The sequence below is a fragment of the Cupressus sempervirens genome, chromosome 4 (assembly GCF_028749045.1).
Source record: "Cupressus sempervirens isolate cs-2001-9-10 chromosome 4, ASM2874904v1, whole genome shotgun sequence".
NCBI lineage: Eukaryota > Viridiplantae > Streptophyta > Pinopsida > Cupressales > Cupressaceae > Cupressus > Cupressus sempervirens.
In genome coordinates this window covers 173,305,608-173,324,129 of record NC_143121.1, presented here as the reverse complement: position 1 = coordinate 173,324,129, position 18,522 = coordinate 173,305,608, and the positions used below count along the sequence as shown (strand labels likewise).

Genomic DNA, 18,522 nt, shown 5'->3' with positions numbered 1-18,522 from the left:
TTAAAGACAGCAGTCTCCTTACGAATATTCATACTTATTTGGTTGATATTGTGGTCAAGGTCCCCACGAATTTCAATGAGGCTGTCTTTTTAGGTCGATGATCTCCTTTCAAAAACTCTACAAGAAACATTTCATGTCTTCTATTTCTGATGATGCATGGGTGCTGATATTATGACCTCTAGTCCTTGAGAAGTGGGGTAGGCAAATGGGTGCTAATATTATGACCTCTAGTACTTGAAAGTGAGGTAGGCAAAAATTTGGGCACTATTTTTTAATAAAACATTAATAGAATGATTTTGAATTAAGACAGAGAATGAGTAAGAAAATCCTCAGAAGGGTTGGAATAGGATTCTGCTAATTACTTACATAAAATGTCGAACCGTTTTAATTTGGTATATACATAGCTGCGAAAAATATCCATTTTCCAAAGGAAAGGAAAGCCAGATATGATCAAAGATAAAAGCATTAGATAAATATATTTAGGAATACATAAAAAGAATATTACAGAAACCACGATCTTCCCCATCTTCCACCATGAAAAAATGTTTTCTATCTGAAAAAAATCAATTATGAAGATTTGTTTTCAAAAAGAACTCGTTCATAGTTAGCCAACTTCAAGTTCTTCAACAGAGGCTGATTTAAGAATTCTTAATAACATTTGCTGCAATTTCTGATCTTAAAACAAATGACTTCCTTACAATTACCCCTACAACTAACAGATACTGTAAACTGGATGATTTAAATAGGTGATAAGGGAATAGCTAACCAATCAATCCATGTTCAAGAAAGCAAAAACTGCTCTTGATGCTACATAATCAATCCATGTTCAACAAAACAAAAACTGCTCTTGATGCTACGTAAGTAACAATATATCCTCAGGGATGGATCTTTGCTTGCTATTCTCTTTTATCGGAAAGGGATGCACTATGCAGTACATACGCAGATTGTCCAGTTTATAGAGCAAAATTGTGGCAATAAATGGATCTTCGCCAGAAATTCATTTTTAGATTGTATCGATGATGCACTGCAGTAATAAAATACCACTTGGCCTTCAAATGCCAATGTTTCTCTGCAACAATTGTAAAAGACTGAGCCAAAGTAAACAATCACTGGCATGTCCTCAATTTGAACCAGAAAAAGGTGCACTTAACAAAAAATCTCTATGCTCCTTCAGTCTTCCATACAAGAATTAGCCATTGGGAATAACAAAAATATAAAAGAATGTGTCAATCTTTGTCGATGAAATAAAAAATGTGATCTTTGCAGAAGCCATCATAAACAGTTTTCCTTCATATACACACTGATTAGCTTTCTTTCCAGCAGCTCATAAACAATAAATAATAGCCAAAATAACTAAGATATCTGTAACAAGGAGACCCAGAATGTCAAATACATATTTTGGAGCGAATAACCCCCACACCTGCAAAGACAACATATATGTTTAACATTAATAACAATTGTGAGGATCAAAGTGGAGAAGGCTCTGCATTACAATCACGAAAACAATTTGGGCAACATACAGAAGTAATGATGAAAGAAACAGCAGCTGCAAGTTCTATAAAAACTCTGAACAGTTAAATGTACACAAACAAACAACTGGACACATGCAAAGTAGGCTTTATAGAACATTTCCATTTAAGATTGTACAGTTTCCAATATCCACTGATGCAACTTTTTGAGACTCAATGTTGGAACTCCTTGGTACAGTTGAAGGAATTTAACCCACAGAATAACAGTTGATAACAAGAAATGGACATTCAACAGGCAACACTTGACATGATTAAAAATTTAAAACTGATGAATAAAAGTTGAGTATTTTCTATTGTTTCTTTTAGCATACTGCATCACTTTATTAAATTGTTCTAAATATAGACAATAACGGAGTACATAAACTAACCATCAAATGGCGCCGCTGTATCGTCACACAAATTGTTGAGAAAATTACCATGATTACAGAAATTAGTCCATAAGTCAAGAAAACCTGCATTTATGATTTTCAAGTTTATGAAGAAATTTATTTTTAATGAAATGAAATGATATTTGCAATACAATCAAATTTCAGAATGTAATTTTTTAAGTGAAAAACAAGTCTTAACCAATGTGAACCTAAAGCCAAACTAGTTTCAACAATTGAAGTTGACTGATCAAAGGATTATGACAGAGAGAGATTGCATACCTGGATCACTTGTAAGAGAAAGAGTTTTTGACGTTTGTTGCCAAAAACATGTGGATATTTAGTTGTGACAAGCAATGGAAGCCCAAATATTGGCAATATATGAGAAACTCCAAATGTATCTAGTGCAAGAAGAATGCCTTGCCGAATAATGTTGAAGTTGTCAAACCTAGCAATGTTCAACCAAAGATCAAGTTAAATAAAATTAACATATTTTAACTTTAGAGTGAGTTGAAACCATAGACTGCTTCCCCCCTGAAAATAACAATTTTCAACTTATTTTGCTTATTTGAAGTTGATCTCCTTGTAAGAACAAAGATAACCACAAACAAAACTAACTATTCGTCCAAGCAACAAAAAATCAGTTCTTAATTATATGTGTTTGTTTCATTGCTATAATATAATAGGCATCAATAATGTATAATTAGTCAGAAAGCTCCAGGCAGAAAACTCTCTGTAAGTTTTCTGCCCACAGTTTTCTACCAGAAGCTTTCTAATTAACTATTTCATGTATAAATATATTAAAAATCAATTATGCATTTCATGAAAAGTTAACCAGAAGAAAATGCCACTTACCCAACAAAGGCAGCACCATAACGGAGGCCATCAAAAGTGCATCTGTAGAAAACAAGTTCAAAAGTCAGAAGCATGCAACAAAATGACTGCAGTATTAGGTGCGAGTCCATTCCTCTTCCATTAACTTCTTCAATTAGGCTTCCTATTAAGTCACTTTCCTACATCTTTTCCCAACATCACTTACTAATTTGGAATATTTGTTTTGCAGACAAGAAGGAGAGAGTATATTAAAGGCCACGAGTAAACAAAGTATGTCAATGAAACAAGCTTTACAGTTACAATAGATCAATAAGAGGCCAGAGAAGAATCCTTAGCTGTAAACTAAAAGAGGGGGTGAGTCCATACATCATACATGCTTTTTGTATTTCATGCATGACTTCCATATTTTTCTTCTTGGTCCTCCCTGATTCTTCTGGAACTAAAATCGAATCAGCATTGGTGGTGCACCGAAGTTTTTGATAGACAAGTGCAAGAATCCAACCAGCCCAAGGGACTTGTCCACATTGAAACAGAACATGACTTTTTTGAGTTTCTTGATTTTTTGGAGAAGATGAATGTTATCTTCCTTAGAAATCAGGTTCACAGCTGCAAACTTGATAAGTGCCATAAAAGTGATGTCGTAGTTGACTTAATTACTCTGGTATCCAACTCACCCTCTCTGGTATCTTGATTGGATCTTAAAACTTGACTTATTTGTATTACGTTGTCCTCCCCTTTTCCTACATATGATCTTTAAAAAATGTTGCTTTCCATTATTGAGTCTCGCTGTTTTTGCTACTGGTTCCAAGGAATTCCATTCCCTTGAATATCAACATCATTGCTTTCCTGTCTTGTTGTATTGATTTAAGCTAGGCTGCTTCCTTCTTAAGACACACTCTTGCTAAATGTCCATGCTCGTGAGAATCCTGCATCTGAAGGGGGATATCAATATTTCATAATCTACTGATTGTTTCCAAATAAAGTCTTCCCGCTTCTAGAGTTTGCCTATTTAAGGGTGACTTAACGAAATCAATTTTAAACAGATCCAAGCATGGTTGAGAACTCCTGAATCTGTTGTAAATTGAGGAGTTGTTATGCAATCCCCTGTGCCTCCCAAAATCTTTCATTGTATTCTCTCTTTGCCAATAATCATTCTGTGGTAAGATAGTCTTACCCAAACTAGGACCATACTGAAAAGGCCATCTTTCAGATTGAAAGACTTGAGAATTATTCATAAACAATCCTGATTTCTTCGAAAATAAAAGGTCCACCAAGAATAATTCTATCTTTTTTAACTTCTGCAGAATAACTGCCATTTAGTAATCCTTGGACATTAGAAGGAGCTCAACCAGATGGTTTCCAGATGTCTTTACACAAGTTGTCAATGTTTCAACTTTTGACCAAAGGGAAAGCTCCCATAAGCAAGTACATTAGGACTCACTGTTTTAAGTAACCAGTCACAGTGCTCTCTGTTTTCTCGTCAGTTGCAATCTCCTTCATATTGACAGGATCTAGCTGTATGTTGGGATGCTGATCCTAAAAATACTGGACAAACTCAGAGGACTGATTCTGAAATCAATAGCCCAAACAAAATGCAAACATAGGTCTTTTTTGAAATAAAGAGAGCTCCTAGATTCAACTGTGTTAGTTTTTGCATCAATATTTCAGATCACACTCTATGATACATCATCAGGATGAAGTTGAGCAAGCAAAAAATCCTGATTGATCAGAGTGTGATCTAAAATGTTAATGCAAAAACTAAAACACAATCAAATCCAGAAGCCATCTTCATTAATTTATGGATCACGGAAAATTATAAATTTATCTTTTTTAGTTACATATTTCAAGTTTGTAGTTAAATCAACAACAAAAAATTCCAAACATTGATACATTATATTAATGTATAAACTTGAATCTTGAGGTGATGGACAGCTGAATGTGTAACTTTTTCATAAATATATGATATTGGTTATAGTTTGTTACATAAAAAAAATATACTGTAAGTATTGTCCTATGCGAAGAAGTGATGAACAATAATAATAGTGTACATGAAACCAAGAATATGTTCACTTCCTAACATCAATAGACTAAGCAGCAAGTCCAGTAAGTCCAGCAAGTACATGATGCTAATGGGAAACACCCATTGTGGTAATTAGCTCATGTCCTCAGCACTGGTGAAAATGCCAGAATAGTTACTTCCAAAAGAATGTGTTGAATTTTCTTTCTTTCAAAATGCAATCACAAAGTTTCTCACACCAAATGTTTGTCAAACATTTGTTAAGGTTGTAGCTTCTGTCGGGATTGATTTTATCATGAGATACCTTGTTGATGGTAAGTTATATTTAAGATAAATATCTTATATATATAATATATGTTATATATTATATATTATTATATAATAATATAATAATATATTACATATATGGTTAACATATTTATATTACATATATGCTTAAGATGAGCTACATATATGGTTATTTATATTACTATATATTAATATGTTAACTAGTGATGTTTAACCGTAGAGACATGTCTCTTTCTTCATGAGACATGTCTCCTCTCATATTTATGAGTCCTCAAATCTACATTTAAAAAATCATCAATAACAATGGCTATGATTCTACATTTGCAGAAACAGTTCTAGAAATTAACATGGTATCAGAGATAGGTTGCAAATAAAGACTGCAAGACCAATATTCATGCAAAATCCATATATGAAATTGAGAGAATAATCAACACAAATAACTATAACTTAAGATCGATACATCTTTGTTGCTTGAAAGTAAAGGAAAACTAGCACATGGGTGAAACTAGGCCAATCCACTATCAAATAGGACAAAGAGAGAATGAAGAGCATAGTCAACATACGGGTATAGAATTTGCAGTAAAACCTATAGAGATAATGTGGTGATTTAATGTCAGTTTTGACCTTGGTTTGAATAAAGGCCCACACACACACACACACACACACACACACATATAATTCCAATCACCATTTGAGCAGACCAACGACACTGAATGAACAGAGAGGACAATAAATAATTCAGAGAGCAATTCCCAAAGAACAAATTGGCTAGACTTGAAAATATATAAGAAAGCATCACAGTTCAGAACTCGAACAATCGCTAATCTCCAAACATTTGCAATAGATATTAAATAGTGACTTAGACATTTGGCATACGAAGGAGAGACTAACAGTCAGTACACTCAAGAATCGGGTTGATTCAAATCTGAAAACCAAGAATCAGAAATCAGATAGAAGTACGATATTCTGCATGAATATCACCAGCAATGTGACTTTGGAAATTATCTACTTCCACGTTGGCAACTATCATGAGGAGGGGTTTGTCAAAGGATGAGAAATCAAGTCTCATCAAGCCCTCTATGAAAGGAGACAAGCTGCCACATTGGAGATTGCATGAATCGAATAGGAGATGACAACGTATGAAGTCAACATTTTATGTGTCAGTTTTATAGTGAGGAAGGTCCATTAAAGACGTGGGTACCTAATACCATCAAGCGATTAAAGGTAGTGAAAAGTATTTTAATCACAAGTGGACAAGGGGATAAGAGGGAGGGATCCCTGTCTATAAACTGTCACTGCAGAAGTTGTATTGATAGAAGACTCACTGTTCTTGTGTTCTGTTCATGACTGATTGTGCATTCATAATTGTTCATTTATGGGAAACACTTCCTTTTTATTTTATGTCTATCATTATTACCGCCTAATAAGGACGATATGGATTACTATATTAGATGACTAAGCATTATGCGTGGACATTACAAAAGAATTTTAAACATAAATTTCCGGGTGAGCCATCTCATGTGCCACAGGAGCAAAGAGGACTCATCCCATGCATAAATGAATGAGAAAATAATGAGAGACATACAAGACAAATCATGGTTGGTCGAATATGAAGGTGACAATGATAAGAGCAAATCAGTATAAGCTGGTCTACCATAAAGTGTGAATATAAAGGAGTGATTGAGTTTTGAAAAGTCACAACCTTTGTGTGAAAAGATGAATTCAATTTGAAATCCATGCTATATCATACAAGGTGGACATTAAGAGGAAGGGTGCTAATAAAAGAAGGCAACAACTCATATAATTACCACATTTAAAATGAATTTATAAGTATTTAATATGTCAATCACGATAAGAGAAGGTAAATAATATAAAGTCATGAAAGGCCACCAAAATGAAACCTGAAATTATAGGAGGTCAAACAAGTGAGGTATGTTATGTAAAGGTATCTTGTTTTATTAATACAAAATTTGTTTTTATTTGTTAAACGAGTTTATCATATAACTTTTCTTATATATAGAAGATGGAATATATGCTTGTATATTTCAATTAGACATTTATCTAAACTATTCTTTCTCTTATTTTTTTATTTCTATACATACTATATGAGATATGTGCCTTGATCTTTTCCTCCGTGAATGTTATTGCAGGAAGGGGGAGATTGAGATTCAGAGGGAGCCTGAGATGTTATTAGAAGCAACCTTGAAAGAGAGGGAGAAGACTGAGGATGTTATTTAGTTAACCTTCAGTGAACTTGGTCTTATTGATTAAGAGAGAGTAAACAATGTTGAGATGGATTCCCTAGTGTTGATAGCATAATTTTAGTGATAAGGAAGTATGAAATGGGAATGTAAATTCAATGAATAAGAATGTACATTTACTATCAAAATAAGATATTCATATTAACTACCACCTTAAACAAATTGAGAGCGAAAGCTTTATTTCAATTAATACAAAAGGTGCTAGGCACCGTGGGCCCACCTTTTAAGAGAAAACTTACTAAGGAGAGGGTTCATCATACTGGTAGCTGAGATAGGAAATATGTGATTCAGTTGAACAAACATTTTGTCAATAGGGTGGATATGCATTGAGTTCTCAAATAGATTACAAGCTTACTCCTAAAGCAAATTGGTAGAAATTTTCTAGACTCCATAAAATGAAATGAGTGGAAATAATAATATTCAATGTTTCTACTATCTAACTAGCTAATCAAGGTCTTTAGCTCATTTTGGATAGCAAGGGCAACACAAATCAGTTTGGATAAGTGGATCAAGCATTGTCTAGATCAGCTCGAATAGACAACCCAACAATTGAAGAGTCTCGGTTGGGAAGGAATCATTGGGCCACACATAACATGAGAGCACAGATATGGGTTGATTTAGATCCGATACTTGGATTAGTTATTTTTTACTTGTTGAAGGGGTAGATCTTAGATTTGGGGAAATCAACACGAAAGATGATACCAAAGGAATCCATATTTGATCTGATGCAAAATCATTCAATAATATAAGAATGAGTGGGAATTTTACATTGTGGGGGGAATAATAGTCAATGTTCCATTCCCACTAGAACCTTCTTAAGAGGGGAGATGTTCCACATACAATCTAAGAAGACAATTTCTAAATATTCATGTGCAGATAAGTATTCTTATCTTTTACATTTATCTACTCATTGTAGTCTCTCTCTTATTTGTGATTCTATACATATTATAAGGGTTATTTGCCTTGATCTTTTCCTTTATGTTTGAGGATATTCTTATAGGAAAAGAAGGTTGGTACTTTACATATGCTACCAAATATTGTGCAGACTCAAGCTAATGATAGTAGCTTCAAAGACCCCGATGATCAAGATGGATAAAGTGAGGCTCTTGAAGCAAACATCTTTGATTATTGAGATTATGAGATTCTTCTACATTAAAAGGGAGTATGACACTTCTTCTGAAGGTAATGTAGGCACTTAGAAGATTGATACTCAGAGGGAGTCTAGAAATACATGTGGGTAACTGCATGATTTGATGGGCCCACTCCTATGTATATCATGAGGAAGTGATGACTTATCACCAAAAAATTAGATATCGGACTCAAAGTGAGTCTGACAAGAATCCTTGGGTAAGAGAGTCTCTAAGGGAATAACTATTGGACCTGACTTCCCAGGATCATTGTTCAGAGGGAGAATTTTTTGAGGTGCAATCCTTTGTGAATGATATCTTCTTTATGAGGAGAAGTTCTAAGTGAAACTTCTTGTAATGCATTCTTCTCTGTGAAAAAAAATTAAGGTGAAAGCCTTTGTACCACCCTCTGACTGGGTTCATGGTGGTTACTATTTCACATATGTAATGTAAGGTGACGACCTTTCATTGACATTTATGAACAAAAGGTAACCATTATAACATGATGATCTTATAAATGGTAGACCTGCTATCACGATGGTCTTAATTAAATTGTTGTCCCAAAGTGTTGGAAATCATGATGATGAAGAGACAAAAGGTGACCATTGTAAGGTGGCGATCTTATAAATGGTAGACCTGACATCATGTTTCTTTGGGCTGGATTTTTCCCGATACCATGATAATCAACTTGTTATGGTTCTTTGGGCCGGATCTTGGCGTACACCATAGTTACTACTATAGACCACACTTAAGGTGGTGTTTTAAAGTTATGGAAATTGCCTCAATTGTGTGTTATGAAAGGTGAGAACTTTAGCCTCGTAGTGAATTGAATATCATATTGAGATGATATCTCTTCATATTCTTGAGAGCATAATGTGTTCTATAAATCCTCCCTAGCTAAGGAGTGTTAAAGTTGTAGCTTCTGTCGAATTGATTTTATCATGAGATACCTTGTTGATAGTAAATTATCTTTAAGATAAATATCCTATATATATAATATATTATATATGGAATATAATATATATTATATATATTATACATTATATATTATTATAAAATAATATGATAATATATTATATATTATTATATAATGATATGATATATATTACATATATGGTTAACATATTAATATTAGATATATGCTTAAGATGAGTTACATATGTGGTTATTTATATTACTATTACATTAATCTGTTAACTAGTGATGTTTAACAGTAGAGACATGTCTCTTCATGAGGCATGTCTCCTCCTCTCATATTTATGAGTCCTCAAATCTACATTTGGAAAATCATCAATAACAATGGCTATGATTCTACATTTGCAGAAACAATCCTAGAAATTAACAACATTTAGTCAAACAGAAATGTATATTACCTATGCCCTGTGGAGAAAAACAACTGCACAGCAAAGAGATTCCACTGTATAATTGGCAGGGGATCTAACATCAAGTCAATCCTGCTCCTGTCTTCTTCTTTCTTCTTTGCCAAGGAATTCTGCAGCTTCAATATGCACCAACCTGTTGCATAGATAGAAAGTAAATCTCAACCCTATTGCATAATGTACCAAATAGTGGAAACACGATTCAGCCATGTGATAGGTTTCATGAACCAAACAGCATCTGAGATATCTCACAGCAGTACCTAGTGTTAAAAAGTTATGCCCATGGAGAATAACTTAATAGTCCAATGGTCAAGAAAACTATGCAAGAACCTTTAAACTGTTCAAATAGTCCATAGAAATTATAAGATGGTACAGCTTGTGCATTTTATTTGTTCCCATAAAATATTATCTAAGAGAGGGCCTTTCGAGAAGTTTATGTTCCAAGTAGAAAAGTAAATATGCTTTAATTTGTGGCTGAAACATTGGACCCTTCTGCACTTTAAAAGAAATGATTGAAGATATTATTAAAAGGGTGATATCCTTGTCCTCACTCTAAAATTATTTTTCATGTGTTGGCTGACACAGTTAGATTCTAGTATTTAGATGAAAGAGTTGAATAATCATCATTTTAAACAAGCATCTATCTTTATTTATATACATTTATCTTTTACTTCATGCCTTCATCTTATCTTCCATGGTCAAACATGATATTGTTGTGTATGTGATGTTTGTAAGAAGGATGGAAAAACGATCCAGAATTCACATATAATTTAGAGTTAGTATCATGCAACATCAAGAGTACATTTGTTTTGTGGTATAGGGTTCAGTGCAAAATAGCAGCGAGCAGACACGATCTCACAACAAAAATGACGGACTACAACTAATAAATTACAGCCTAACAATATTATAACAAGCTATTAGAACAATATTTTCGATTGTTCACTATTTGTCCACGAAAAATGATAATATAAGGTTGGCAAATCATATCAAAGTTCAAAATCATTAAATTGTTGAAGGTTAGAGAATATACCCTGTAAAACAGCAAGCAATGTTATAAATAGTCCCTGCTTCCCCAGCAATAGCAAAATAGAGTAACTCCATGCTGATAACATGGCTAAAACAGCAATAGTTGTATTCTCTCTATAACAAGTGTGCTCCTTCGAGTTTGATTTTCTTATAGAGAATAACAGCATCGTGAGCCCAATAGTAAGAATATACACTACGCGCGGAAACATGAGTCTTGCAGTATCTTTCAATAAGGCAGGCATATTAACAAAATGAATAAAAGATGGATCTCCCAAAATCCAATGCAACAATATCAAAAGGCAACTTATAAAGCCCCCAACATAGAAGGCAAACCAATAACATTGGTCCAGCAAGAAATGCTTATGTTGAAGCCACCTTGAAACTGTTAAGGTTACTATTACTGCTACAAGAGCAGTTACTACAAATAGCTTTGTCACACTATCAGACGATATGAAAGAATAAGTATCTGATGCAGGTTGCATCAAGGCTTCTTTTGATGCCCCATTTCTCTCAATTAGTCCCAGAATAGTGTTTAAAACCAAAAAGAGAAAAGCCTGCAAAATCTGAAGGTAATTAGATATAGAAACAAAGGTTGCAATATATAAAAGATCAAAAATGTATTATTTCGATCTGGACACATTGCAAAAACTCATATGACTAATTTTATTATTATTTTCATCAAATGAACTTTCATTAGGTGCCAGATAATTATTTGTCCTGTATAGAAAACCTTACTAACAGGCAGAGTAATTCAAATCATTTACAGAAACTTATTTACCTCCAAAACCATAGATTCATTCTTAATGGAAGAATGAAGACTTAACAATCCTATCGAAGCCAGAAGAAAGTTTGCCACCCTTCCCTCCTCAACTAAAACAACACCAACAAAATAAGTTGAAAACTTACAATACATGCAAAATAACAGTGAACGAGATATTGTACATTCAAACAATTTAAAATCTGACGTGCAACCCTAGTACTCAATACTTGTTGATTGGCAGTCAAGAAAAATTACAAGCATGTAACTTATCTATTGGTGCTAAAAACAAACTTCAAAAGGCATGAAAAAATTAGGAACAAAGGCTTACGAATAAAGCTGTTTGAAAGAAAACTACTTGCACGCATAATGACAATAGACACAGCTATCATATATCTCAGAGAAATTCCCTTATAGTTTGCCAAGGAACTCAGCTTGGTCCAACATATGAAGAACCATGCCATCCAATGCCTGTATGAGCCAGCCTTATCTTGTACCATATAGCCAATTGCCGAACCCATAGCATATGTTCCAAGGACTAAGAGTAAAATATGGTCTTTCAGGGCAGCAACTGATTGAGGAAAACCCACGCCTTCTAGAATGGAATATGCAATTGGGAAGCAGAAAATTCCAAGAAAGGTTGAACACAATCCAGTTACAAGCAATTGTCTCCAAGGAAAGCATGCCTCCAAATTTATATGCTCTTTTTTTGAAGAAACCATAACTATCTTTCCAAGTCTTGATGCTGCATTTAAATGCACAAAAAATGAAAGTAGCAAAAGGAGGAACCCAATTATCATTGCTTTGATACCAAACTGTGTCCATTTGGCCCGTGCAAGCTGAGCAGTCACTTCCAAGTATTCAAAGTAAGCATCAATCTGTTTTTGATACCCAGACAATTTCATTTCACAATTCCCATTATCAAACCCATCTTTTGATGATAACTGTTCCTCTTGTAAATTTAAAAAAGTTGCTTGTGACCGATTATAAATATTTTCCAATTCTGTCAGATCTTCGGGGGAAAAGCCAATAATAGAAGATGCAGAATATGAATCAATGTACCGCTTGACCTGCAAAAGGAACACATAAAATAATTTTATTTTATTTTAAAAGTCGATTACCTTCCAAAGAAATAAAATTAGAATAAGCCATGCAAATGCTGCTTTTGATTATAGCATACTTATACCACACAAAATAGTATAAACTGGCCTTCAAGGGCTATTCTTAACTATATTTTACAAGCTTTATTCAACCAGAAACATTTTTTCCAGATACCCTGCACAACATAATATTTAACTTGTACAAACTTGTACAGAAAATTGTGATGCTAAAAAGGAACTATTAGTGAGTGAAAATGGATTATAAAATTAATCAGCCAAGATTACTTATCTTTATTGATAAAACATTAAACTTTAAAAGCAAATGATCTTTGTAGGATTTAATTTATATAGGTTTAGAGCTATCCTCCACCTCTCTGCTGCAAATGATCTTTGTACAAAAACATATTAGTGTGCTACACAAGAAACTTAAAGTACTTTAGATTTACCCCTTCTAACTAAATTTATTTGGCACAGGTGTTTCTAAGGTTCTTTTTAGAATGTAGGGTTATTTTTAGTCTGACCATTTCTACTGTGAATCTACTTTTGACCCAACTTACATACTTTGCTCACTTGTGGACATTAATATATTGTCAAACGTTCTGGAGGAAGTATCCTGCTTCCTCATAGCATTGTTCAGCCTAAATCCAATATTGGGGGACATGTTGATGTGAATTTTGTGACCACTACAACATGCAAGATGAAACACTTAGTACTCCAAGATGAAACATCAAACATATAACCCTCTCTTGAATAAGAAAGGTTAATGCTAAACAATTTATAGGATTCTGTGATCAACTAAGACAACCCCAATGTTCCTTCTAATTGTGGAATGAGCTCAGTTATGTTAATATGATATGTCGGATATCACTAAGGAACTTACTCTATCCATTCAATGGGCATCAACTTTGCAAATGCGAATAATTTGGCAATGACGGTTCTTCAACTACTTCTAACATAACAAAGTGCAAATAGATAAGGGTTTAGGAAGCTAATCCAACTCTAAAAATGAAAGATAATTCTGATACAAAAGACATCTGATACATCTAAATCTGATGTAAATTTGATCTACATTCACAGTGAGGTGAAACTCTAACCAGTCCTTGCATCATCAAGTCAACTACAAAAAGGAGGGTGCTATCTTCTAAGGATGTGTGGATGATTTTGAGATTGTTGACACTCATTCCAATACCCAATTAAGGCACAACAATCCAAATGGGCATCTCCACTCCAAGTGAAATGCTCGCAATAATTCAAATCAACATTAAACAGTTACTTGCAATCAGCAAGTAACAAAAGGTATAAACATAATTTCACCTTAATTCACCAACAACAATATCCTCCATTCATCTACTTCTAATTCTGTTCAATATAAATAAAATCCTAATCTACAAGAGGAAATATAGAAACCGTGAAATACTCCAAAACTTCACAAACATTTGCCATGATAATAAACATGAATTAGGAATGATTTTGGCAGTATATTAGCAACAACCGCTGCAAATCTTGCTTTACCATTGATAAGATCTTTTCTTTTACAGGGAGCCCAAATATGATGAATGGCCATGATTGACTTGGAATCAATGGCCAAACTTAAGCCAACACAGCCCTAATGTAACTACCAGCTACAAGCATTAATGCTTATCAGGTTACAATGGAGCAGCACATTGTTGGTTTATAAGAAAACTACATTGTTTTTATGAACCAATGATAAAATAGGTTAGATGAAGATGTTAAGTGGACTTCACACGCACACTTGGAATGACTTAATTGGATTAACTTTGACAATTGGAACTAGGATCCTCTAATTGGTTGAAGATGAACGAGCACCACTTCAGCATGCTTATCTTGTACACTTCATCGGTTGCACTTCTCCATCATCATAAAGAAGTCTTTGCATCTCTAGTAATATATCCTGATACTCAACATTTTCAAGCACTCAATTAATTGTGATGAATCATATTCCTAGATTGCTTCATCTTCACTAGTTCCCTCCATCTTCTTGGAAATCTTCTCATTCAATTGTATTGAACTTGCTACTATTGTTATCTCACCTTGACCTTGCCGAAGTGATGGCTGGATTGTTCTAACTGTATTTACATTTCTGAAGGAAATTCAAGTTTCTGATGATCTTCATTTGTAGACTTGATCATTCTCATTGTACAGCTAGCTCTTTGATTTCCATCTTGATGACTTGAATTTGAACTTGTGGTGACCTTCACACTACATGTTATCTTCACCTTTAATGCTGATACTGGATAATCAGCTATAAATCAAACCTTGTCATTCCAACTCTTCCTTTCACCTTGCTTGAGGTTACTATACTTGTAAATCACCCTTCTTAAAATCTGATCTTTGAGTTCTCCCTTTCTAATGCACTCGTATTCTCAAATTGACTCATCTTCATGAGTTTCCTCCATCTTCTCATTGAAATGTCCAGAAATTGCGTGTACTGGTATCTCACCTTGACCTTGCAGAAGTGATGGTTGGATTGTTCTAACTGAATTTGGATTTCTGAAGGAAATTCAAGTTTGTGATGATCTTCATTTGTAGACATGATAATTCTCAATGTACAACGAAGTTCTTTGGTTCCATTTTGATGACTTGTTTTGAACTTGCGGTGGCCTTCTTGATGCTATATGTTATCTTCACCTTTCATGCTGGTACTGGATCATCTTTATGTTGATCTTAGAATCTCTTAGAGCTGTGAATCAATCCTTGTCATTCCAACTCTTACTCTCACCTTGCTTGAGGTTGCTTTACTTGTAAATCCCCCTTCTTAAAATCTGATTTTTGAGTTCTCCTTCCTTATGCACTTGCCCAAGCTCCCCCTTCTAAAGACACCTCAATATACCCTAAACCAAAAAACACGTGTGAAGCTTGTGAAATGATATATTAAACATTTTTTATGATGAGACAAACCCTTCCAATAATAGTGGTGTATTTGAAGAAGCTTCACCTTGAAATTGCACTTCACTCGTATCATTTTCCTCTCCGTCAAACTCAGAATTTCATCATAGCAAATATCAATAACATCCTATTAATATTCTGACCTATTTTGCTTATGTTTGTTTGATTAGATTGTGTTGGGTGAATTGAGGCATTCAACTAAGCCAGGCCAACCTGATTGGTATCTTCTTCAACAAGTTTCTATTGCAAGCCATCATTTTCAGAAATTGCCCATGTCTTGGGCTCCATGCCATATTTTCAGAACTGCTATGTTGTTGGGTGCTTGCCTTTGTAAGCTGAGCAAAAATTGTACTAGTTGTGGGCTCCATGACTAAGGCAGAATTCGACAGCTTATCGAGCTTCATACAAAATCAGAAATTGCTACTTACTTGTGTGGCTACATCTAGCATTTTGGAGTTTGTCATAACCTTCAGCTCAGCTATGTGTTGGGCAGAGTTTTCTCATTGCTTGGGCTCGACTTAATCACCCTTGAAAAATGACTTAGTGTAAAATTCTATCACCTCTCGCCCAAGTTTATATTTCAATTTTTAAAACACATCATATTACCGCCTTCCCTAATTCAAGAGCCCTTAGTTGACTAAGGATTTGAAATTTGATGTTCAATACTTACCTCACAAGGCTTCAACTCACACCTAACACAGACATTTCTCTACAACCTTGACCAGGATTTTTATCTAACACCTCAAACATTTACTATACTGCCACTAAGACTACTAAGCTACTAGTTGCTAAAGCAAGAAGAGGGGGTCCCCATTTGCAATGGAGCAATGGTGTGAGAACCTCATAATAGAATGACCTATATACATTACCAAAACTTGCACCAGCCCTTTGGTGGTGGATCATGAGTTGTCAGTTTTTTGGCCTGTGCTTTGCTGTGGGCATGTGGCGTGTCGTTTGCTAGCATTGGTCTCAAGTTTTGATCTTCATTATTTCCTTGTTTCATTGAATTGGAGTTTAACTGCTTTAGGTTTAACCCACTCTTGCTATTATCTGCATTTTTTTTATTATTTTTTGTCACATACTCTTTATAGCCTAGAAATCTCTCATTCTATCCAAACACTTTTATATTATATCCAGAATCCCAAATATAATTTCCAGTCTTCTTTTGGACATCTAAAGGATTTCAATACTTTTTTCTTTAATGTTTTGCTTCAACAATACATAAACATATGACTAGATAAATCTAGTATGGTTGAGACACAAAACCTATGTTATAATAATGAAATCTTATGGATGGCTTTCTAAAAGTTACACCCTAAGAGCCACACAAGTAACATTGATCAAAATCTAACTAGTATGTCAATGGGCCTTTAGTTTGTTGGTAACATTGAACGGTTCTTAATAAGCATTACTAAGACCAAGACTTGCTCAGTGCAAGGCCCCGACATCACAAGGAATAAGGCCAGGGATCGCGCCCAAGGAAAATTTTGTGGTATGGTACCCCTCAATTCTTGGCTCTTAGCTGAAGAAATTTAAGCATAAAGGCTCATACTCACATATCAGTAGTTGAAGCTTTTTTGTAGATGATATAAAATTCTCCAAACAGTTGACTGGTACCATTCATATAGTGAGAATCTGAACATAATATGTGATATTTTAACGAAAGTAATATCAGTACTTCATGGGGATAAATCCACAATGCAGCAGTAAGTGGTGAACCTCTCATCTAGGAAATCTAGGGTTCAAGTTTACTAGCTGAAGAGATTTAAGCATTAAGGCCCATGCTCACATATCAGTAGTTAAAGCTTTTTTGTAGATGATATATATATCTCTCCAAAACATTGACTGGTACCATTCACATATTGAGAATTTGAACATAATATGTGATATTTTAACGAGCTTAATCAGTACTTCATGGGGATGAATCCACAAAGCAGCAGTAAGTGGTGAATCTCTCATCTAGGACATCTAGGGTTCGAGTGTACTCGAGCCCCATGTTATTCTCAGCTTTGGCCCATTGTTGAGCAAAAAAAATGCTAGTACTTCACAAAAATATGATGACTAAAAAAATGAGCAAAGCAATCTGTTACGATAGGTGATGAATGCATAAAAATAAATAACTACGTATTTAATATTTTTATACTTTACAAGTGCTAAGGAAACCATAGAACAATGCACGAAACTATAATATGCTAGTCAATCTCTTCAAGGTGCAGCAAAGACACTGATGTGTGTGATCTCTCTAGGTCCACTTCCATCCCCATCTTGGGCTAAAAGGTCCTTAATTTTTCATCAAGTATGTAATAGCTCCCACAAAATTCTACCCAAAAGCCGAATAATCCTAGGCCAATTTTTGCATTGTAATTGTTTGATAAAATGATATCGCTTGATATGGCTTCAATCATCAACTTCAATCTGCATCCAAACGCGTGCTAGTTCTATGAATTCAACATAATAGTTCCAATGCCAGAATATATGAAATGTGTGTATATATATCAAACTTGCATAGACATAAATAGAATATGGACACGAATACATACATAACTGATTCGGGTGCAACCATTATTAAAGACCCCCAATATGGATATGGCTGGATATGACTTTCATTAAAAACTATACACATTTAACAAAATCTTCTAACTTATTAAAGAAATTTTCCAATTCTCTTAAGCAAATACAGACACTTCAAAATGCTACATACAAAAAATAGTAGAGATGCTTTTGAAGATGACCCAAAAATGGCTCGTTGAAAGAGAAAACCATTTCATTTGTCTTTTTTGTTTATACTTAAACAAAGAGAGAGATTATATGATTCAGTTTTTAAAAAAATTAGGAAGATCAACATCAAATATTAAAAATATTAAGCACAGTTGGAAAATCAAGGTTTTTTGGGGCAATTGTGGATACAGTATTTGATGCATATCCATGCCTT

General features: G+C 34.3%; 1 protein-coding gene across 2 annotated transcripts in view; it reads right to left on the bottom strand.

Moving 5' to 3' along the window:
- Nucleotides 1-447: 447 nt before the first annotated feature.
- The window catches only part of LOC149560533 (Alkaline-phosphatase-like family protein), a 194,224-nt gene continuing 176,149 nt past the window's right edge, over nucleotides 448-18,522 (bottom strand). For both annotated transcript variants that reach the window (XM_089824719.1, XM_089824720.1), the window contains exons 13-20: nucleotides 11,915-12,653; nucleotides 11,605-11,696; nucleotides 10,831-11,380; nucleotides 9,795-9,936; nucleotides 2,750-2,791; nucleotides 2,177-2,342; nucleotides 1,898-1,981; nucleotides 448-1,420 (exon numbers count right to left, since the gene is read on the bottom strand). In XM_089824719.1, the coding sequence (XP_089680845.1) occupies nucleotides 1,325-1,420; nucleotides 1,898-1,981; nucleotides 2,177-2,342; nucleotides 2,750-2,791; nucleotides 9,795-9,936; nucleotides 10,831-11,380; nucleotides 11,605-11,696; nucleotides 11,915-12,653 (1,911 nt within the window). In that variant the 3' untranslated portion in view covers nucleotides 448-1,324. The remainder of the gene's footprint in view (nucleotides 1,421-1,897; nucleotides 1,982-2,176; nucleotides 2,343-2,749; nucleotides 2,792-9,794; nucleotides 9,937-10,830; nucleotides 11,381-11,604; nucleotides 11,697-11,914; nucleotides 12,654-18,522) is intronic.